At 42.4% G+C, this 19,410-nt stretch overlaps 1 protein-coding gene and 1 long non-coding RNA gene across 4 annotated transcripts; one reads left to right on the forward strand and one right to left on the reverse strand.

Moving 5' to 3' along the window:
- The first annotated feature begins 2,045 nt into the window (after positions 1-2,045).
- LOC119404010 (uncharacterized) lies at positions 2,046-18,528 on the forward strand. Of its 3 annotated transcripts, none has more exons than XR_005186127.2 (4): positions 2,046-2,277; positions 4,056-4,152; positions 14,904-15,046; positions 17,082-18,528. It is a non-coding gene; the product is annotated as an uncharacterized LOC119404010 (long non-coding RNA). The 3 variants fall into 3 exon arrangements; XR_005186126.2 differs by having other exon boundaries at positions 4,056-4,125; XR_005186128.2 differs by lacking the exon at positions 4,056-4,152.
- On the reverse strand, positions 11,421-18,482 carry LOC119404009 (uncharacterized). Its single transcript, XM_037670641.2, has 2 exons — positions 18,179-18,482; positions 11,421-13,667 (listed from the first exon to the last, which is right to left on the reverse strand). Exons 1-2 carry the CDS (start codon positions 18,480-18,482, stop codon positions 11,752-11,754), a joined length of 2,220 nt encoding a protein of 739 aa, XP_037526569.1. The 3' UTR covers positions 11,421-11,751.
- Positions 18,529-19,410: the final 882 nt, after the last annotated feature.

Genomic DNA, 19,410 nt, shown 5'->3' on the forward strand with positions numbered 1-19,410 from the left:
TTTAAAAGGGAAAGAGGAAGGGTTGACCCCCCCCCCCCCTCCCTTCTCGTCTTCCTGGCTACGCCACTGCCGCCTCAAAAGTGCGCTTCCTCACACTTCCATCGAAAAAAAAAATGCCTGGCTTGGCTGTACGGCTGCCTTGTACACCCTAGTTACAACTTCATTTCTCATTCATAGATTGTCACTGTCACGAGGTCAAGTGCGCGACTTAACTTTTTTTTTTATGTGAACTTAAATTTCCCGCCAGGCCACCGATCCACCACGGACACCGATCTAGCAGCGAGGCGGTAAATGCAGGAGAACGATCCTCAGGTCACGTGGGCATAAAGTCACGTGATCAAAGCGATAGCTCATCTAGGTACATCTTCCCCTAGGAGCAGAGAGTGTGTCTAGGGACGGTTTAGGTACAACCACCGAACACGCGGAACACGTAGTACAATCGCGTGGTGCGTGATGGGTTTGTGTGAGAGGCATGAACGGGGTGGGCGTGTGTCCACAGCTTCCGAGCTAGTAAAGTTGCGTTAATTCGTTACCACTTAAAACGTGGCAGGCCGTTTCAAGCACGTCTTCATTAGCACTGAAACCGACTCTTGGGAAAAGAAATGCAGGCAAGTGAGGTGTGAAAACGCAATGTGAAGTGCTAAATGTTGAGAAAGCGCCTATGAACCAAATGTACTGGCAACAGCTAGGTTGAGGCATTTTCATTGTTGTCATGTGTGCTGACTCTACGTAGTTTCCGTGAATGGTTTGAGAAGTGTTTTGCGTTTTTTTTTTCCTTCATGTATTGCATGAAGCTGCACACATTTTAAGTGTCCCGTAGAAATGCTTGTACGCAAGAAGAGTAGCTTCGGCTTGTTCGTGTACATACATAACGCAAGCGGAATAGCTCACACCGAGGCAGGGACGGTGTAAGCAAGTCGACACGAGAGCATGCGTTGTCTTGCTTGCTCTGTCGCTGTCTCAGTATGTGCTATTCCGCTTGCTCGTGCTAGGTCTAAGTTATTGGCAGATGCGGACATGTGCGATATATGTATTTTGCAGACGTGAGTACTAGTAGCGCAGTGCAATAGAAAATGTCTAAGGTAGTGCATCTGATGATGCGCAGACATAAGTGCTTCATGACCAGTTTACTTTGAAGGACTTCATACGTTACGCCTTGCTCCCGACACAGTTTAACCAGTTGTTTACTGAGAAGCTTTATATGGGCACTTAATTAAATGCTTACAATGAGCGGCACTGCAAATCCAAAGCATACAGTAAAAAATGTCACTTGAGTTGGTACAATCAGCGAGTGCAATACTTCCAAGCAGTAAACAATCCATGTGGAATGTCGGTAGTATAATTTCACAATCCCACTCTCTTTCACAGTGTAGTAATTAATAGAGCGTGGGGTTAAAAAAAATCTTGATAATTATAAAGCTTTGAAAAACTAATGGTGCAAAGAATGGGCTAATTTTGGGCTAATGCTGGTCGACGTGCCATAGAATTCCCCAAACTTTCATAATTAATCTTGGCTTTGCAACGCTGATTGGCCTTTTCTATGCTGATAATTATAAAAATTTGAAAAACTAATGGTGCAATGAATGGGTTGGTTTTAAGCTAATGCTGGTCAGCGTGTCATAGAATTCTTTCATAATCAATGTTGGCCTTGCAACACATATTGGCCTTTTTGTGTTGAAAAAACGCCAATGAACCAAATGTACTGGCAACAGCTAAGTTGAGGCATTTTCATTGGTCTCTCTATTGATGTGTGCCAGCAGTGTCATGTGTGCTGAATACAGCAACAGCTCATTTTTGCAACACATATTCTCCTGTTGCTGTTTTTGTTGCAATCTGAGATGCAGATGCATGTTGTGCTGTTAAGCACACATGTTGAGCAGTGTATGAATTGCACAGGTGGTGAAATGAACCTCAAAGCTCAGCCCAACAAGTGCTTATGTGTGTTAGGCTCCAGCCAACAAGGCCACTCTTGCTTAGAATCATGGGCGTCCGGAGGAAGGTGCAAGGGGGGGGGGGGTGCATGCACCCCTCCTAAAATTTCATATATATATTTTTTTATGAAGTAGCTAAAACACAGCTTCATTAGCGCACTCAGGTCCTGGCCTTCATGATTTCTATTCAATTTCGCACGTTACACACTATCGACTAATATTGCCTATCATGTGTCTGCAGTGAAAGAAAAGCTGCAGTGCTGGATGCCCCTCCCCTTGTGGATGCACACCCTAATTAAGTTCTGCAGATGCCCCTGCTTAGAATGGAAGAAAGTTGAGCTAATTGGTAGGTATTTATCACAAAAGAAAGTGGGGGGCAGAAGAGAATGAGATGTCACAAGTGGTGTTTGTGTAGTGCAGTTCTTCCACTGTGTCCGTGTTTGCATGCCCACCGCCATTAGTAAAGCACTCTGGCTTCTTTTCCATTGATTGTAGCCTTTCCTCTGTCAAGAAATTTGCATATATGTATGTTAGCAGTGCTTGGTAATGTAATTAATTTAATGCAGTGTGATTAAACTACTGTTAGGGTGGTTCAATTTCCTGTTATATACACGTGAAGATAATATACATTTTCACTGATGAGGCTAATGAATAAAGTGGCATTTTAACCAGTTACATGGTGCTCAACAGTATCTACTCGAGGCTTAGCTCTAAGGGTAGGTCTCAAAAGTAATGTCAACGAGTTGATTAAAAAAGATATATTCATCATATCATATAACACAAAGGTCCTCTTGTGCCGATACATGGGTTCCAGCGAGATTTCCAGGCACCGAAGGCGTCACGGCAGGCCTCCTACAGAATGTTCATAAGAGCCTTGGTGCAAGCCTCTGATTTTGTCAACTGTCCCAAAATTATGCCCTTTCATTGGAGTTTTCAAGGGTGAAACAAAGAGAAGGCAGGGTGAAGTCGTGCCAGAACTGTCGGATGGCTTGTGAACCTTTGGCACCTTTGAATCGACTGGGAAGCGGGTGACGACATGGGTGGTGCGGGCCAGAACATTTTTGTTGCGGATGGTTGTTGACGGCTGTCCACCGTGGGCTCATCGCTGAGCTTTTTGTGTTCTTAAAAAGGCCTTGGGGGGGGGGGGTGCCACTGGTGCACTTGACGCTCTAACAATTATCACTAAACGCTGTCTTTATTGCTGGACATGTTTACACTTTCGACTTGCCAAGTTTCACACTACTTTGTCAATCCTTTCTCCCACTGAAAGGATTACCAATTTTTGATGCTCATCTTTTCTCCAAATGAGTGCTTCATTGTGGTTTGCTTGGGAAATGAAAAAGCATTTCACGTAAAAGTCTGTCCTCATTCTCTATATGGTAGCAGACAACAGTGTGACCGTGACCGCTGTGGTGGAGCAGTGCTTATAATGCTCAACTGCTGACCCGAAGGTTGTGTGCTCAATCCTGGCCGCAGTGGTTGCGTTTCGGTGGCAGCAAAATAGTAGAGGTCTGTGTACTGTGCGATGTCAGTGCATGTTAAATGAACACCAGATGGTCGAAATTTCCGGAGCCCTCCTCTACGGCTTCTCTCCTAATCATATCACGGTTTAGGTACATAAAACTGCAGTTATATATATCAATAGGTTCTGTGTGTTGTGAGGTATAGACAGACACTTCACAGCATAATCACTGACCTTACGTTTCAAACAATCCCTGTAAAACAACTATTATCATGGTTATAATGGTAGCTCATCATACAAGGGCCCCTAAACCACCTCCGATATTTATTTTAGCATTTTAGGTGAACACGTACATCTTCAGAATGTTGTCGCAATCAACAGTGCCAAGCATGGCAGTGCTATTAGCCCTAGGCACGCCGCTTAAACTAAACAGTCCTGTGCTTTTCTTTAGAACCAGCAACTTTATTGAGTAAAAAAGTGCATACAGTGATGTCATGTTATGCAAGATAAGTGAAGTTCTCAGTTTTATTTGGTAATTATAGTATCATAGATAAATAATTTAAGGACACGGTAGAGTAAAATTGTTAAAAATCGAAATTTGTTTTTTGTTTGTTTGGAATAAGACCTTAACAATATCCAATGCCCCACTTATTTTTGTGCAGTTTGATTCAGCCAAAAGAATCGGGTTTTCGAGACCAACTGACGGGCAGCCAAGCCCCCTTATCTCAGACCGTGCGTAACCAAAGCTTTCTGCCTCAAGTACGGTAAACATTTGAAAAATCGAAACCGGTAGTTTATCTGAGCTTAGCAGGTTTATATGAAAGTATTCCGGCTACCTAAAGGCACAGGGTGGAGTTTTTTTTTTAACATGTGTGGCCTTTACAGAGTCCACTTGCTTTGTGTGTGCGAGACGCGCATGGGGACAGGGTTCTGTGCATTTATTTCGAGTTAAATTGTGCCTTTCTTGAATTGGTTGTGGCAGCAAAAGGTATTCTTTTGTTCCTAAATCAGTGAAACTGTTTAGAAAGTGCAGTATGATCAGAAATCAATACGATATGATACTAACAGATATGAGACAGGGAGCACTTGTGTGAGCACTTCAGCAAATAAAGTTTGTCATCCCTCATTCTGTGTTGCTGCAAGGACAAAATGTTACCTGTAGTGACATTTAAATGCTTACATTTATGTGGATCTTCTACAAACCATGATTATGGGAAATTGTGTCTGCACAGAATGTGGAGGAACTGTGGAACTTGTAGAGAACGCAATGGATAATGTTCCTTGGAATGGAAACCCTCAGAACTGCCACCTTTGAAGTCGTTCTAACTTTCAAAAAGGCATGCATGGCTTGAGTGCACTTTCTCGATGCCGTTAGGCACATCACTGAGGGTCAACACTGCGCTATGGTTGGGCGAGATCGACTGCCATCTACAGCATTTAGCCAACAGAGACACACAAGATATGACAAAACGAGCTAATAAAGTAAGAGAACAGAAAAAGCGAAAAGCTGATTTGTGTGATGACAATATGACACTTTGCCATTAATTAAATTGTACAGCACATCTTCGTTTTGAGCAATACATGAAATAAGCTTGTTTTTCAACTTTAATTTACGATATCCTTCAATCAACTTTTTGTTACATATGTGCTATTATTAAAACAAGTTTTAAAGGCAGAAAGCTGCTTTTTAACAACAATAAAACAAACATGAATACGAAGCTATTGAACTAGAATGGTGTACATATGCGGAATGGTTCTCATTTTTCTGGCAGTTTTATTTTAAAAAATAATGAGAAAAACTACCTGTTCTGCTAAAAAAATTGCAAAAATGTCAAGAGTTGAAATAGTCATAATTGTAGTTCAATTGCAAGAAGACACCGTGGAATAAAATGAAACAAACCCAAACTCTTTACATACAGTAGTTACTGAGAAAATAAGTCCTAAAAAAGCCTTAAAAATACATGGGAGCTATGGGGCCTACCTGGTGCCATAAAAAGGACGAAAAAATTCGGTGTTGCTAGTGAAGGCTGAACCTACCTGCTATGTATGACCATTGCGATGCTGTCCAGTCTTCTGCTTTTTTTTTTTTTTAATTTGTATGAAATATGTCCTGTAATCCTAGAACTGTTTCATAACATTGCTCAAGGCCATTTTTGCAAACATAGATTGTCCATCCAATAAGAAATAATGCTAACAGCACTAACTGTTCTCAAAATATGCTAAGCAGTGACATATTTGAATGAGCCGAAACTGCTATTGTAAAAGCTTAAGGCAAATCCTTGATGACATTCTCTGGAGCCTGTTTAAGAGACACTGTGAGAAACAATTTTCCTCACATTAGTAAATTACTCTGTCACGATAAATAAATTGCCAAGCTTGCCACAAGAAGATGCTTGGTACGCTAGAAAATCCACACAGAAAAGTGTGGGTGACGATGCCACCTTCAAGTTCCTGCGCCACGACGCCATATATTTTGACGTCGTCTACTAGGGCCTACGTAGTTCCTAATTGGTAAATATGAAGTACATTGTCCTCTGTTGGGGCCAGGCATTTAGCACACCCAATTTTGCTAAATTTTAATGAACCATTCTGGCCGAAATACAAAAACATTTCGAAATTCATGACATCACATGCGGAGATTTTGGTACAAAATTTAAAAATGAAGCTTTCCTTGATTTTCTCTTCTGTTAGCGGTGAAATTAATGATAGTAAAGTTTTTAGAGCACAATTTATCAATCTAAGCTGATTTTTGTCTCGCATTAGTGCTCTTTTAAAAACAGACCTGAAAAAAATTTGTATCCTTACTGTCAAGCCAAGCATAGCGACATTATCTTGCCTTTGACAAGCTATTTAACGAATATATTGCACAGCTTCTGGCAGATAGCCTTCCATGTAATGATTTTATTTTGGCCGCCACATGAGTGCTCATTTGTATTTTGTTTTGCTCCGTAGTTCTTGTACAATGCTAGTTTTGTTTGGTTTTGTGGTGCGAAATCAACTAAGGCTATGCTGTGCCAGACACATGGTGAAAGAAAGATAAAAAAAAAACGATGGCGAAACTGCTGTGGCCATAACTATGAAATACGTACTCGGGGATGACAAATTGAATGTAATTGAATATACAAAAATATAGCATGCCCTACAGGCATGCTATAGTTCTGTATATTCACGTATAAGCATAGTTATAGTTCTGTATAAGCACGTAAAATATGTATGTTCTATAAAATTGTGAGGGGTGATCAATGTGTATGGATGGTGCACAAGGTTGTCATGGTAAAACTGTAACAATGTTAACACAGCACTACTGTCCTGCCAGTGCCCTTATATCCCAGGGCCAGGAGGCAAGTGTTTTGTTTAAAAATACCTGCCGCAGTAAGGGCCTCTCTGGAGAGGCTGTGCTACAGGTCGCATTAGTTATTTTTTGTTAATCTGGTAAAAGTAGCAGTCTGTCATAGTTAAAGTTTAATTAATAATTTTCCTTCGTCAAAAAAGGTGATCTTATTAGCCAAGGATATTAAAGGGTCATCACCTAAGGGTAACAATGGGTGAAATGGAATGTTTAGCTTATAAAACATATGGAAATGTTTTCCTTGGTATTTCTAGATATGGGCAGGCCGTTAAAGTGTGGATTACTGTTAGTTCATCATGAGATTTATTCATGACATCTTACACAACATGATGCAGCACATTTGATGAAACTATATAATAGGCCTGTTTCCTTAGAAATAATTGTGTGCATGCGCTGATTTTTTCGCAAGTGAATTTTCATCAAAAGAATTGAGAGGACAAGCACTTTCACTGCAGTAATCTGTGAAGTTTTTTTTTTTTTTTTGGGGGGGGGGGCAGTCAAACATTTGTTATTTTCTTACACATAGAAACAATACAATAATTTCACACATCATAAGCATATTCCAAGGGCAAGACATTTACACACAAGATATATCTACGTGCAAGTACATTTACAGCAAGACTTATTCCACAGCGCAACAACAAAATAAAAGGGCATGGAAAGCACTCACAAATGATTTTGAACATTCGCCCATCAAGTTGTCATTCTCGTGAGGTCTAATAAAGATGAATTCGTGAGCAGCATTCTAGTGTCGGTTCTTCTCGATGCTCAGGTCAAGGCCGCAGAATAAAATCGCGGCTGTGGCAGCCGTGGTTCAGTCAAAATAAAAATCCAAAATTACCACTGTTCTTGCGTTATACTGCACGTTAGAAATTCTTAGGTGAATCTGGAGGCCTCCACTAGGACATGCCTCATAATCAGATTGTGCTATTTGCAAGTAAAACTGAATAGAAAGGACATTGCAAGTCTTGAGCTGTTCACGCTAGATTAACATGGTTGTCCTTTCAAAAAGCAGTGACAATATGCAGTGAACAAAATGTGAGTGTACCTCATTCCTTTTATACATCGCATTCTCTTGTGAGCTGCTTTAATATCTTAATATATTTAATATGCAAGTACTGGGTAACTACCTGAAAGATCAAAAAATGTGAACTCTGCTATAGTTACTGTCACCAGCCAGTCATCATTAAGGTTATATAGTCTACTCGTCTGATTACTAGTTTGTTGACTTTTTGAATGGAACTCTTAGGTGCACATTCACCTTGGGTTGTGCTCCTAGAGATTCATGTCTGTCTTCCTTTGACAAGGCTGGCATGATTACTCTAAAACTTCAGCACCAAAAACAGAAAATAATATTGTGACATAGAAGTGAAACAATCAGGTTTGAGGCACAGAACTATCTCAAGATGTGTCCCGACAAGTGATGATGATCATGTATAGATGATGAACAAGTGCCTGATAAATGCTCGCATTATGCACAGATAAACAATAAAAAGTAAAGAATAAAAAGAATGCACAACCCAATAGATTTTGCTAGCATGCCTCAAGCCACACAAGTCTAGTCTTTCATTGAGGCCGGCTGTATTACTCTGGAACATTGACCATTAAAACACATTCATTATAAACAATAAAAAAAAAAACAGAAGTATAATGCATTAAAAATAGAACAGTTGCCTGTAGATGCACTTTGCACGGCCAAAACAGAAAATAAAGATGAAAGAAATAATGAAAATACATTGGAATCATTGCACTGTGTGAAGGTGGGTGACCCTGGAGTAGATGGGTGTGAAGTCTTCTTTGGGAATTGGTGCGCTAAGGTGGATCAGTGACTAAGGTGCTCGGCTGCTGATGCGAAGGTCACGGGTTTGATTCCGGCTGTGGTGGTCGCATTTCGGTAAAGGTAAAGTGGTAGAGACTTGTGTACTATGCGATGTCAGTGCACGTTAATGAACCCCAGATGATCAAAATTTCCCTAGTCCTCCACGACGGCATCTCTCATATTGTGATTTTGGGACGTAACACCCCACATATTCTTTGGAATTGTCCAAGGAATGCGTAAAAGCATAGTGTTCTGTTGTAAGTTGTAACCTTCGCACAGAACAATGCTTCAGGGCAGCACTGGCAGAGCGTCTTCATTGTAGCGGTAGCACTTGATGCGTGTGGTCTTGCAGTTATAATGCTCGTCTGTCAAGCCGAAGGTAGCAGGATCGAATCTCGCCATTATGGCCGCATTTTTAATGGAGGCAGAAATGCTTGAGGCCTGTGTACTTGGATCTAGTTGCACGTTAAAGCTAGTTGAATTTTCAGGAGTCCTCTACTACAACGTCCCTCATAATCGTATTGTGCTTTTGAAATGTTAAATCTCCGCAATTATTACAGAACCTGATGCTTGAAATAAATCTTCTTTTTTTCACTGGCACAAATGCCATGAATAAGAAGTGGACACATAGCTGCACACGCGTTTTTTTTTTCTTGCATGAATGATCCAAAGATGAATTACGTGCTCAGCTCATGCACTGTGCCTAGGGGTGCTAGGGGTTTTCTGTAGAGGCAGAGGGATGCCACGAAATTGTTCAGGTGAGCCATTTGCACTTTCATTGTAAAAAAAAAAAATTGTTAGAATAAAAAAACCGGAATAAAAAGAGGAAAAACCGGAATCAAACCCGTGACCTTCGCTGATGCGAAGGTCACGGGTTTGATTCCGGCTGTGGCGGTCGCATTTCGGTAAAGGCAAAGTGGTAGAGACTTGTGTACTATGCGATGTCAGTGCACGTTAATGAACCCCAGATGATCAAAATTTCCCTAGTCCTCCACGACGGCATCTCTCATATTGTGATTTTGGGACGTAAAACCCCACATATTCTTTGGAATTGTCCAAGGAATGCGTAAAAGCATAGTGTTCTGTTGTAAGTTGTAACCTTCGCACAGAACAATGCTTCAGGGCAGCACTGGCAGAGCGTCTTCATTGTAGCGGTAGCACTTGATGCGTGTGGTCTTGCAGTTATAATGCTCGTCTGTCAAGCCGAAGGTAGCAGGATCGAATCTCGCCATTATGGCCGCATTTTTAATGGAGGCAGAAATGCTTGAGGCCTGTGTACTTGGATCTAGTTGCACGTTAAAGCTAGTTGAATTTTCAGGAGTCCTCTACTACAACGTCCCTCATAATCGTATTGTGCTTTTGAAATGTTAAATCTCCGCAATTATTACAGAACCTGATGCTTGAAATAAATCTTCTTTTTTTCACTGGCACAAATGCCATGAATAAGAAGTGGACACATAGCTGCACACGCGTTTTTTTTTTCTTGCATGAATGATCCAAAGATGAATTACGTGCTCAGCTCATGCACTGTGCCTAGGGGTGCTAGGGGTTTTCTGTAGAGGCAGAGGGATGCCACGAAATTGTTCAGGTGAGCCATTTGCACTTTCATTGTAAAAAAAAAAAATTGTTAGAATAAAAAAAACTGAAGAGGGGTCTTCCATAGTAGGTACATACATGATTCTGAAGTTCTTTGGAAGAAATAAAAGAGGCACTCGCTTTGCCCAAAAAAAAAAAACACATATATTGACATTTCGAGGACACTACAGGTCCCTTGTTCACAATGAAGAGCATGCAAGAGGGCGTGACTATGGAATGGGTGGCGCAGAGTGCGCATGTATATCTCGAGGAGATTACCCAGTGTCCGGTTAATCGCATTTTCGGTCGTTTGAATGTGCAGCGATTCTAAAAGTAGCCGTGTCGATAGGCGCTTCTCTGTCGCAATTATGCTCGCATAATCTCAGCCGATGATGTGGTTACTGTTCAAATGATGATCCGCCAAAACATTCGAGCTTGCATTGCTTTTCTTGACATCGTTCTGGTTCTGCTGGATTCTTCTTTTAAAATTTCCAGTTTCACCTACGTAGGATGCGTCACAATCTTTGCATGGTATCTTGTAGATAACCCCCTGGAAATCTTGAGCTTTCCAGACGGTCGGCACATGTGTGATTTTTACGCCATATGTGCCAAACAGTCTTGCAAGTGCCTCACTGACGCCTTGTGCGTAGGGTACAGCAGCATGTTTTGGCCTGTTAGCTTCACGAACCTCTTCAGGGCAAGCAACCGAAGACCGCAATTGTTGAGTCCTCAGGAGCTGTGAGGGGTAGCCGTTGCTGCAGAGGTCTTTCCTTACAACAGCTAGCTCTTGCGTGCGCAGACCAGCCTCAGAGCAGATGCACATTGCGCGAGAAAAAAGAGCTGGGGCAACTGAGCGTTTTTGCCCTATAGGATGCACAGAGTCAAACCTTAGGTATCTACCCGTGTGGGTCGACTTTGGATACACACTGGTTATAAGCCCTTTGGCTGACAGTCTTACAAGAACGTTGAGGAAGGCAATTATTCTTTTATTTTCTTGTTCCATGGTTCAAGGGCGATGTTTGCACAGGCCAGAAAGCACAGAAACAGAAGCCCCTATTGCTGTTCTGAACTGCTGCTTGTAAAATTGTCCGTTGAAAATAAAATGTGTTTTCCATGCAGAATTCCAGCAGCCAGCATAGGTTCTCAGTCTCAAAGGGCATACGTAAAAGCAGAGATGAATCAGTGCCAAGTAGGTTCTTGCAACACCGGACTGCGTAATCGACGGGTATGCATGTGAAGTTCTGTGTCTCAATAGATTCCCAAGCAAAATTTCTCCCAGAGTTGTGCCCCGCCGCGGTGGTCTAGTGGCTAAGGTACTCGGCTACTGACCCGCAGGTCGCGGGATGGAATCCTGGCTGCGGCGGCTGCATTTTCAATGGAGGCGAACATACTGTAGGCCCGTGTGCTCAGATTTGGGTGCACGTTAAAGAACCCCAGGTGGTCAAAATTTCTGGAGCCCTCCTCTATGGCGTCTCTCATGATCATATGGTGGTTTTGGGACGTTAAATCCCACATATAAATCAATCGCCCAGAGTTGCCTCCACGTTTCACATAAGAGAGTATACGATTTGACGATACTTCTTAAATTTTCGCCACAGGCTAACATGAAGGTTGTTTAATGAGTTTGTGGTTTGCAATAATCATGGTCATTCCCTGTGTGTATGATTAACATTTCTTCTTCTTGATCTTGGGACAGAAGCCGCCGCTTGATGGCTTCTTGCTGCAGCACTGTGGGAGGATGACCAAGTGCAGGTTTTCGTTTGCTGCATTTTGGTGCTACATATCTCGGCTGCTTTTCAGCGTTTTTGTTGGCGGGCACCAAATCGGATCTTCTTTCTCGGGGCTGTTCTCGATTTGCAAGCTTATGCTTCGCAGCATATTTATCCAGGTCTTCTTGCATACTTTCTAGCTCTTGTGATGTAACTGAAGGGAGCTTTTTCAATAGCCCTTGAAAAGTTGCTTCTGCCTGGATTTTAAATGACTCGAGTTTTTTGGCTCTTAATTGTTCGCTTGAATGCTGCTTTGTGCCCTGTATTATTATCTGAGCACTCGCCATAAGGCAACTGGCATCATCAATCATTGTGCAGCTTTCACCCTCATTGCTCTGAGGGAACGCTACAGAGCTGGCTGGATCTTGCTGCGACTTGCGAGACTGCAGCTCCACTGAAGCGACTGCATGAGTGTGCTTGCACATGTGCGCATACATTACATGATCAAGACATGTACATGCGTACATGTGATGGCAAGCTTCGCATTGCTTGCAGTGGAGCTCACAGCCAGTGCAAATCACTTGTGTCCTCTCTACAGTGTAGTGGGAGCCAGTCTTGCTTTGCGATTCCACTTTCCACTGGCCATCTCCAACTTTTACTATGTTTGATGGCAGAATTTCAAGTCCTGCTTTGTGCTTCTTGAAAATTGCAGTCTTTCGATGGTCTCCTTTGCCTTTCACAAGTGCAATTGCCCTACTGAATAATTTGTCTGCTGTGAAGCTAAACAATACTAGTAGTAGCCTGTCAAGCCGTTGGTTTACCTTGCCAGCAAAGTAAGAATATTTCAGAGTCTTGTGCATAGACTCTATGTGATTGTTTGTAGTCAGGCCAACATTGCTCCGGTAGCAGTAAGCCCATTGCTGTGCTCTTGTAGCATAGGTCTTTGCAAAATATTTTATGAACTTCTCAAGTTCTTCCAGCTCTTTGGGAGTGAGGCCATCTGTTTCTCGCTCTTTTGATCCAAGGTTTAGAAATGCCTGCAGCATCTGCTCAAACTCTGCCACATCCGTGCATTTCATCAGAGTATGTAACATGTCTTTCACGGTGCTTCTGCACTCTTTGTTGGTAATTGAATTTATGTGTGTGTTCCAATTACGCAACACATGCCAGGCACATAGCAGCCGCTTCGGCAAAGGCCCCATCACTTGCTCCCATGCATTTCCATAGACTGGAGCATCATCTGACATAAATGCCTGGCACTGCATGACACCAACCTTTTTTTGAATGGCTTCAAAAAATGTTGCCATAGTTTCTGTGTTCACCCTCTTAGATATGAGGTAAGCACATGGGATTCCAGATCCATCTTCAGCTATGGTGAGCAGGGTTGTTAATTGGAAATGATATCTGTTTGTTCCATGTGTGGAATCAATGCACAGTTTTTGTGTGCCTAGCTTGCGCAGGAGTTGCATCTGTGGGAAGGTCATTAAAGCTAGCTCAAAGTTTCCGTCATTGTCCCTTGGGTCACCCACCTTCTTGTAGTAAAGAAGAGGACAGTGTCCGTCTTCCTGACTGGCTTCATCTAAGTCTACCAGGTCATTATTTGCCTCCTTTGCCCCATTCTTTTCAGTCATTTCAGCTATCCACATTTCAACACTTATAAAGTCATCCGGATGTCGCTGCTCTTGTTTTGTGATCTTGAATTTTTCGCTGATGTTCCGGAGGTCCTCTCTTGTGACTAGATTCATCCGGTCACTGTTTGTGGATGAAGACTCCTGGATTTTCTGCAGAATGATTTTGGGGGGCACTCCTTGTCCAAGTTTTCCTGTGAATTTCAAAAAAGTTTGCATTTAGCCATATGTGCTTTATGAAGGGTCATTGCAAAATGAAAGTGATGATGAAAGCAGGCATGTCAGGCATTTAAAATGATTCCATCTATAAAATGCTTTAAAAATGCATATTATTGCACGTGAGATAAGAGCAAGTTGTCACACAGATTTGAACATTCATGCTAAGATATTTTGATTATTCGCAATGTGAAAGCAGTAAAACCTTGTTTTATTAAAATGAGAAATAACCTTTGTTCTATCCAAATGGCCACTTTAGTTGTAACTATAGTCATTCCTTTTGCCCTCTGGGTCAAATTTTCCTAAATGCAAGTGACCTTTTTTTTTTGTTTACATAAGCTCAAAGTAGTCCAGGCATTATTTTCTTCTGTGTCTGTCGGAACATTTTGAAAGCACGCAAATGCTTTGTAGTGATCTTTCCTGCCATTAGTGCACTAGTAGTTAAGTGAAGTTGAGCCACCACATGACGAACTGGTATTTGGAACAAAATATGTCTCTTTCCACATTCTACATTCTCTATAAATGAATAACTGAAAATTGCAATTAAGAATTCTATACTTTTGGCTGTGCATCGCAAATATGAGCATAAACAATTAAGATATAAGGCAATGGAGGACTACAAAAACTGAGAAGAGAGTGTGCCTAGTGCCCACAAGCCAAGTTCCTCTAAAGCAGCTTGCTCCTTGTGCTCATGGAAGTATTCCCAACATGACCCCATTTCTTTCTTTTTGCTGGACTTCACAGATTGTCACATGACACTCCGTCCTAGTTCCTTTTTCTTTTCCTCCATGACAGACATACAGTTCATACAAACATTTTCATTGAGCTATGAATCATAGATCATGCAATGTCAAGACAAGCTTTTGACGATATGCAGGCCCATTTAAAACATGGCAGCGTCTCCTGCGCCGCGCGGCGCAGCAGCCAGCCCCACACAGAAGTGGCTCCTGCGCCGCACGGAAGTGACGTCACTTTAAAAATTATTACTTAAAGCTATTTGAATGTATAAACTATTATTGTAAAATATGTTAAATTTACAAAAATATTACTAAACAGGTGTTTCACGAGTCAATTAGCTTATATTTGTTAATTAAGCACATATCACAAGCATTTTAAATACAGGGGGCGCCATGGGCGCTGCGGCTGCGAAAGGTAGTGGCAGAGATGGTAGCTGCGATGTGTGGTGGTGGTAACAACCTTATTGAAAACTCCAGCAAATTCGTGGCCTGGGCCTAGGCCGCCCCCAAGGAGGACCGAAGACCCTGTGTCGTCGTTGCCTGAAGGGATTGCTGGATGCCCAATTGATCCTGGAGGTTGGAGCTAGCGCGGCCGTCCACCGCGCCGCAGCTTCATCCGAGTGGGTGCACCATAAAGTTTCTCAGTGTGAAGTGTGGATTATTGTTGTTGGACGTACTGCATTTTCTAGATTGCAATGCCAAGCGTGTTGTTGTGGAAGGTGAAAGTGTCCTTGCCACCGAGTTTTGCTTGTCGCGAAGGGCAAGGTCGACGATGAAATCAATGCTTTTGCACAGTTCGCGTGTGAATGTCCGGACGCACATGCATGAAACCCCACTGCGTCTGCGAAGTGTACTTACGAAGCCTGTGATCTCCGAAGGCCAAAGCTACTGCATTGCAGGCTGTTTTGCTAAGTGAGAAAACGTACGGCCGTTCTCATCCGTTGCTACGGAAATGCTCCCGTGCTGTCACAGGCCATGCGTGTTATTCAGCAAGGCAGACAAGCTGTTTTGTAGGTAGAAGGGCTAATGCAGTTCGCACTTGCCCTTGGGTATCGTTTATCAAGTGCTAATCGCCTATAGCATTACTTTGGCACGTCAGTATTTTGAAGCGGCCTGCCGGTTACCTCGTCAGGTGGTGACGGTATGTTGAGCGACATAAAAAAAGTTTCCTGTTGCATATTCGGCGTGGCTACGTTGCAGTCCGCCTTTTTGTCATCAAAACTTTGATAAACCGTGGAAATCAACATTCCTGACGCGTGTGCCGGAGAAACTGATGCAGCCAGCTGCATTTGAACTTTTCGTGTCCTCCTGCGTCTCGCCGATTAAGAGCATTAATTTGCAAAACACTTTATCATAATAAGTATAGCCAATTCTGCGAGGGTCATCGTCAAAGGGCCTGTGGACAGGACCACCAGCAGCAAGTCAGGCTGACGGGAGGCCGATGAGGAGGCGCAAATGTAAAAACAATAGTAGCGCGACCAAAAAAAGTAAATAAAACAAACTGCGAAGGGGCTCGAACCAGCGACCTTACCCGTCCTTTATGTGCTGCGCTAGCTAACTACGCCACAGCTGCCGATCAGTTCGGAGGGTTTAACAAGCCGGTTTTGTATTGTAGTCACGCTGGACGTAACTTTAACATTTTTCATTTTTACGTCTGGACGTAACTTTCACAGCTTCTATTGTTACGTATAGATGTAACGCTAGACACTCCCGACTATTCAAACCATATACTATTATTCAAACGAAGCGCCGAACCGGAAAATTGCATGACGTCACATCCGTGAGGCGCAGCAGCCATTTCTGTGTGGGGGTGGCTCGTGCGCCGCAGCAGTCTCTGCCTTAAAACATTTGAGAGAGGCCAGCCAAAGAAGTTCCTGATATTGTAAGATATTGAAAAAATAAATAAAGTCAAAACCTCTGAACTAGCTTTGTGCCTTCTGCAAAGGCAACTGTAAAGGCACACAAAGTTTATTTTTAAAGAGATACTAAGAGATGTTGACTTTGGCTAAATCAATAGACAAATGTTCAACAGCTTCAACAATCAACACGATCATTGAAAACAGTGCTCTGATAAGTGAGAAAGTAAGGTGAACATAAGCGAAAAATGAGACCTTACCAGTGAATTTCACCACCATGCACAATGTGCTACGCTATCCTTGTTCAAATAGTCATTGGTACTCAACCACTGGTAGTCAATGGAGGAGCTGCTATCTCATCATCTAGGAGCATATCACTTCTGACGCACTTTAAATTTTCACCACTTCCGCAATGGTACGTGGTACAGACTAGATGGTACTTGGCCTGTGTTAATATGGGTCTCCTTTTGGTCTCGGTGAAGACATTTCTACTAATTTTAGGAGGTGCAACACAATTTTTTCTGTAAATACTGCTTGGCTGAATTTGAAGCGTATGCCTTGTCAGTGAAGACAATGAGAGAGCCCTGGAGAGTCTCTGTGCCCTCTCATGTCCTTTTCCTTCTGACACATTGGTACTCTTCGAATACTTTCCATAGCCCATTGATGCCATTTTCCGATGTCATGATTCTCTGTGGGGCAAATCAAATGCTTGCTACTAACCAACCGATAAACCCTATGACTTTGCCTCATGGTGTCTTGATTGGAAACACTGAGTGTGTGCATACCATCTTTTTTGCAGAGCCTCGTGGCTGTAGTGGTTCCAAGATGGGCGGCCTAGTTACCAGTCCAACCTTGGGCACTCTCCCAATTGCTGCACTTAGTTGAGCCATTAGTGTCCCACCTATGTTAACTCAATGCGACCGGCTTCTCACACTTCTCTAAAAGTGCATACCAGCTTCTATTTGACTGCTTGCAACAACTTTCAGGACTGACTACACGCACACCAATTGAGTGTGTGTAGTGATTTTTATTGTAGCACACATTCCAATTCCAAAAGCAGCATTAATTGCTGTCTGCTTTAGGTGCAGCTAATTACTCCCATTACGAGGTCACCTTAGCCAATGTATACCTGTCGCAGGTCGCCTTCACGTGGGCTAGGCATAATTGCACAGCAGCTAGCTGTGCAGCAAATACCACGTTCATCCTTGCATTGAATGCTTGAAACAATCTAAAAGTAAACAGCCTCCTTAAATTAAAAAATAATTATCGTGGCCATTAATTTTTTTCATTTGACTCTGCCCGAGAACAGCAGTACAGATGCGTACCACTTTTCATGCCCGGCTATAAAGACAGTGGTATGTACCACTTCTTTCTCAGGATCTATTCTGCTGAGTTTCTTGAGAATAATATAAAACATTTTCTTAAGTCATCCTAAATGTGGTTCTAAAGATAACTTGAAGGTAGAGCCTCACAAAGGGTTAATCAAGCATTGTCGTTTGCACTTTGAAATGACTGCACCTCTCCAAACACACTTTTTAGCTTCTACTTTCATCACCAAAGGCTTTTCAAAGCATTTCCGGTATATCAGGTACTGTTTTCCCCCAACTGCTTCATTTATGCTGTTCAAAAAATTTCAAACCAGTCAATGCTTTGTTTATTCAGTGGCTGTAGCCTTTTTATTAGCAGTGGTTAGAGTGATGCAGCTATAAGCATTGTGCTACTGAATGTTGCTATTGTTTACTGCCTCAACTCTCATTGTGTTCCACTCAGGTTTAGGCACTGCTTGCTTTCAGTGTGTTTTTGATCATGCTTCATATGATGCAGTGAAATGCCCAAGCCACCTTCCCACCTCACCCTCCACCCCACCCCACATCATGAAGAAAAGTGGTGCATTACCTGCAAGCACTGTAGTTTCAGCGACGGAGAGCCTCTGGTGTGAGACATCCATTAAATGGCCGTAGTGCTGCCTCTGAAATTCTGCGAAGACTTGGTTGCCTTTTTCTGTGACATCAAGTGTTGCAAAACAATGCTTGTCTATCTTGCAGCTGCCATGCTGTTTCTTTTGCCGTTGACGCTTTTCTGTTGGAACTTCTGCATACATGCCTGAACGATGACAACGGAGGTAGTGCTTGAAGACGCCGGGTGAATTTTCTTTCTTTCCTGTGGAGGCAACAAAATGGCTGCAAGTTTCTCTTTCCATTTTATCCTTCCAGGATAGGAACTCTGAAAATAAAAGGTCATAGAAATATCATGTTATTGTGCCTTCAATTTGATCTTGCACGTTTCTTTGCTAAATGATTACAAGCTTTGTCTGTTTAAACGTAGAACACTTGCTGTCTGAGATCAGCAGTTTCGTTTTTTTTAATTGAAATAAAAAATAAACGAAGGAGTTGTTGTCACCGTGACTTGGCGACGGCTACCCCTTTCCACTTGATTTACAAATAAAGAATTAAAAACAAAATAGCATATATACATATATACAGTCCCAGATAGGCGAGTCCAAAAGTTCTCATTTGGGCAGGACAAGCACGTAGCCGCCACGCTCACTTTTAACATAGTCTGCTCAGTAGTGGTCACAAATCCTTGTCTTTAAAAAAAAAAAAAAAAAAAAAACGTTTCAGCACCTTCATTGCTTTGCGATTTATTCTAGATGGTTACGGGCCTAGTATTTTATTCAACGTAAACGTTCCCTGCGAATCTAGCGTATGGAATTCCTGTTCGAGTCGCCGTCGGTGTGTGTCGTGTTGCGGACAGTCGAGCAATATGTGATAGATATCCTCATCGTCGTGGCCGCACGAACATGCTGACAATGTTGCATGCTGAAAGTGCTTTGTGTAAGCAGTTCCGAGTCTCGGGCGATGTATGAGAGTGTCGATACACCTTGGGAGATGAGGATCTAATTGGCCCTCAAGATTAGGATCAACAGCATATAGGATCGATTCCTTTGTTTTGTCTGTGAACCAGGTAGACAAGCATAGTTCACGTTTCATTGTTCTTAAAATTCTGTTTACATAACACTGAGATACAGGAATGAGGCGAGTTTGCGTATGATGAGCGAGTGGCTTTCGCCAACTCGGCTACCATTTAATTTCCCTTGATTCCGCAGTGACTGGGAACCCACTGAAATG

Source organism: Rhipicephalus sanguineus, chromosome 9 (assembly GCF_013339695.2).
Source record: "Rhipicephalus sanguineus isolate Rsan-2018 chromosome 9, BIME_Rsan_1.4, whole genome shotgun sequence".
In the NCBI taxonomy this organism is placed as follows: Eukaryota; Metazoa; Arthropoda; class Arachnida; order Ixodida; family Ixodidae; genus Rhipicephalus; species Rhipicephalus sanguineus.

What these genes read in the sequence shown, in the direction of transcription:
- LOC119404009 (XM_037670641.2), bottom strand. Translation starts at nt 18,482, where the DNA reads ATGGAAAGAGAAACTTGCAGCCATTTTGTTGCCTCCACAGGAAAGAAA. An exon ending in TGAAACTACAGTGCTTGCAG is followed by an intron (nt 13,668 to 18,178) that starts GTAATGCACCAC and finishes TGAAATTCACAG; the next exon opens with GAAAACTTGGACAAGGAGTG.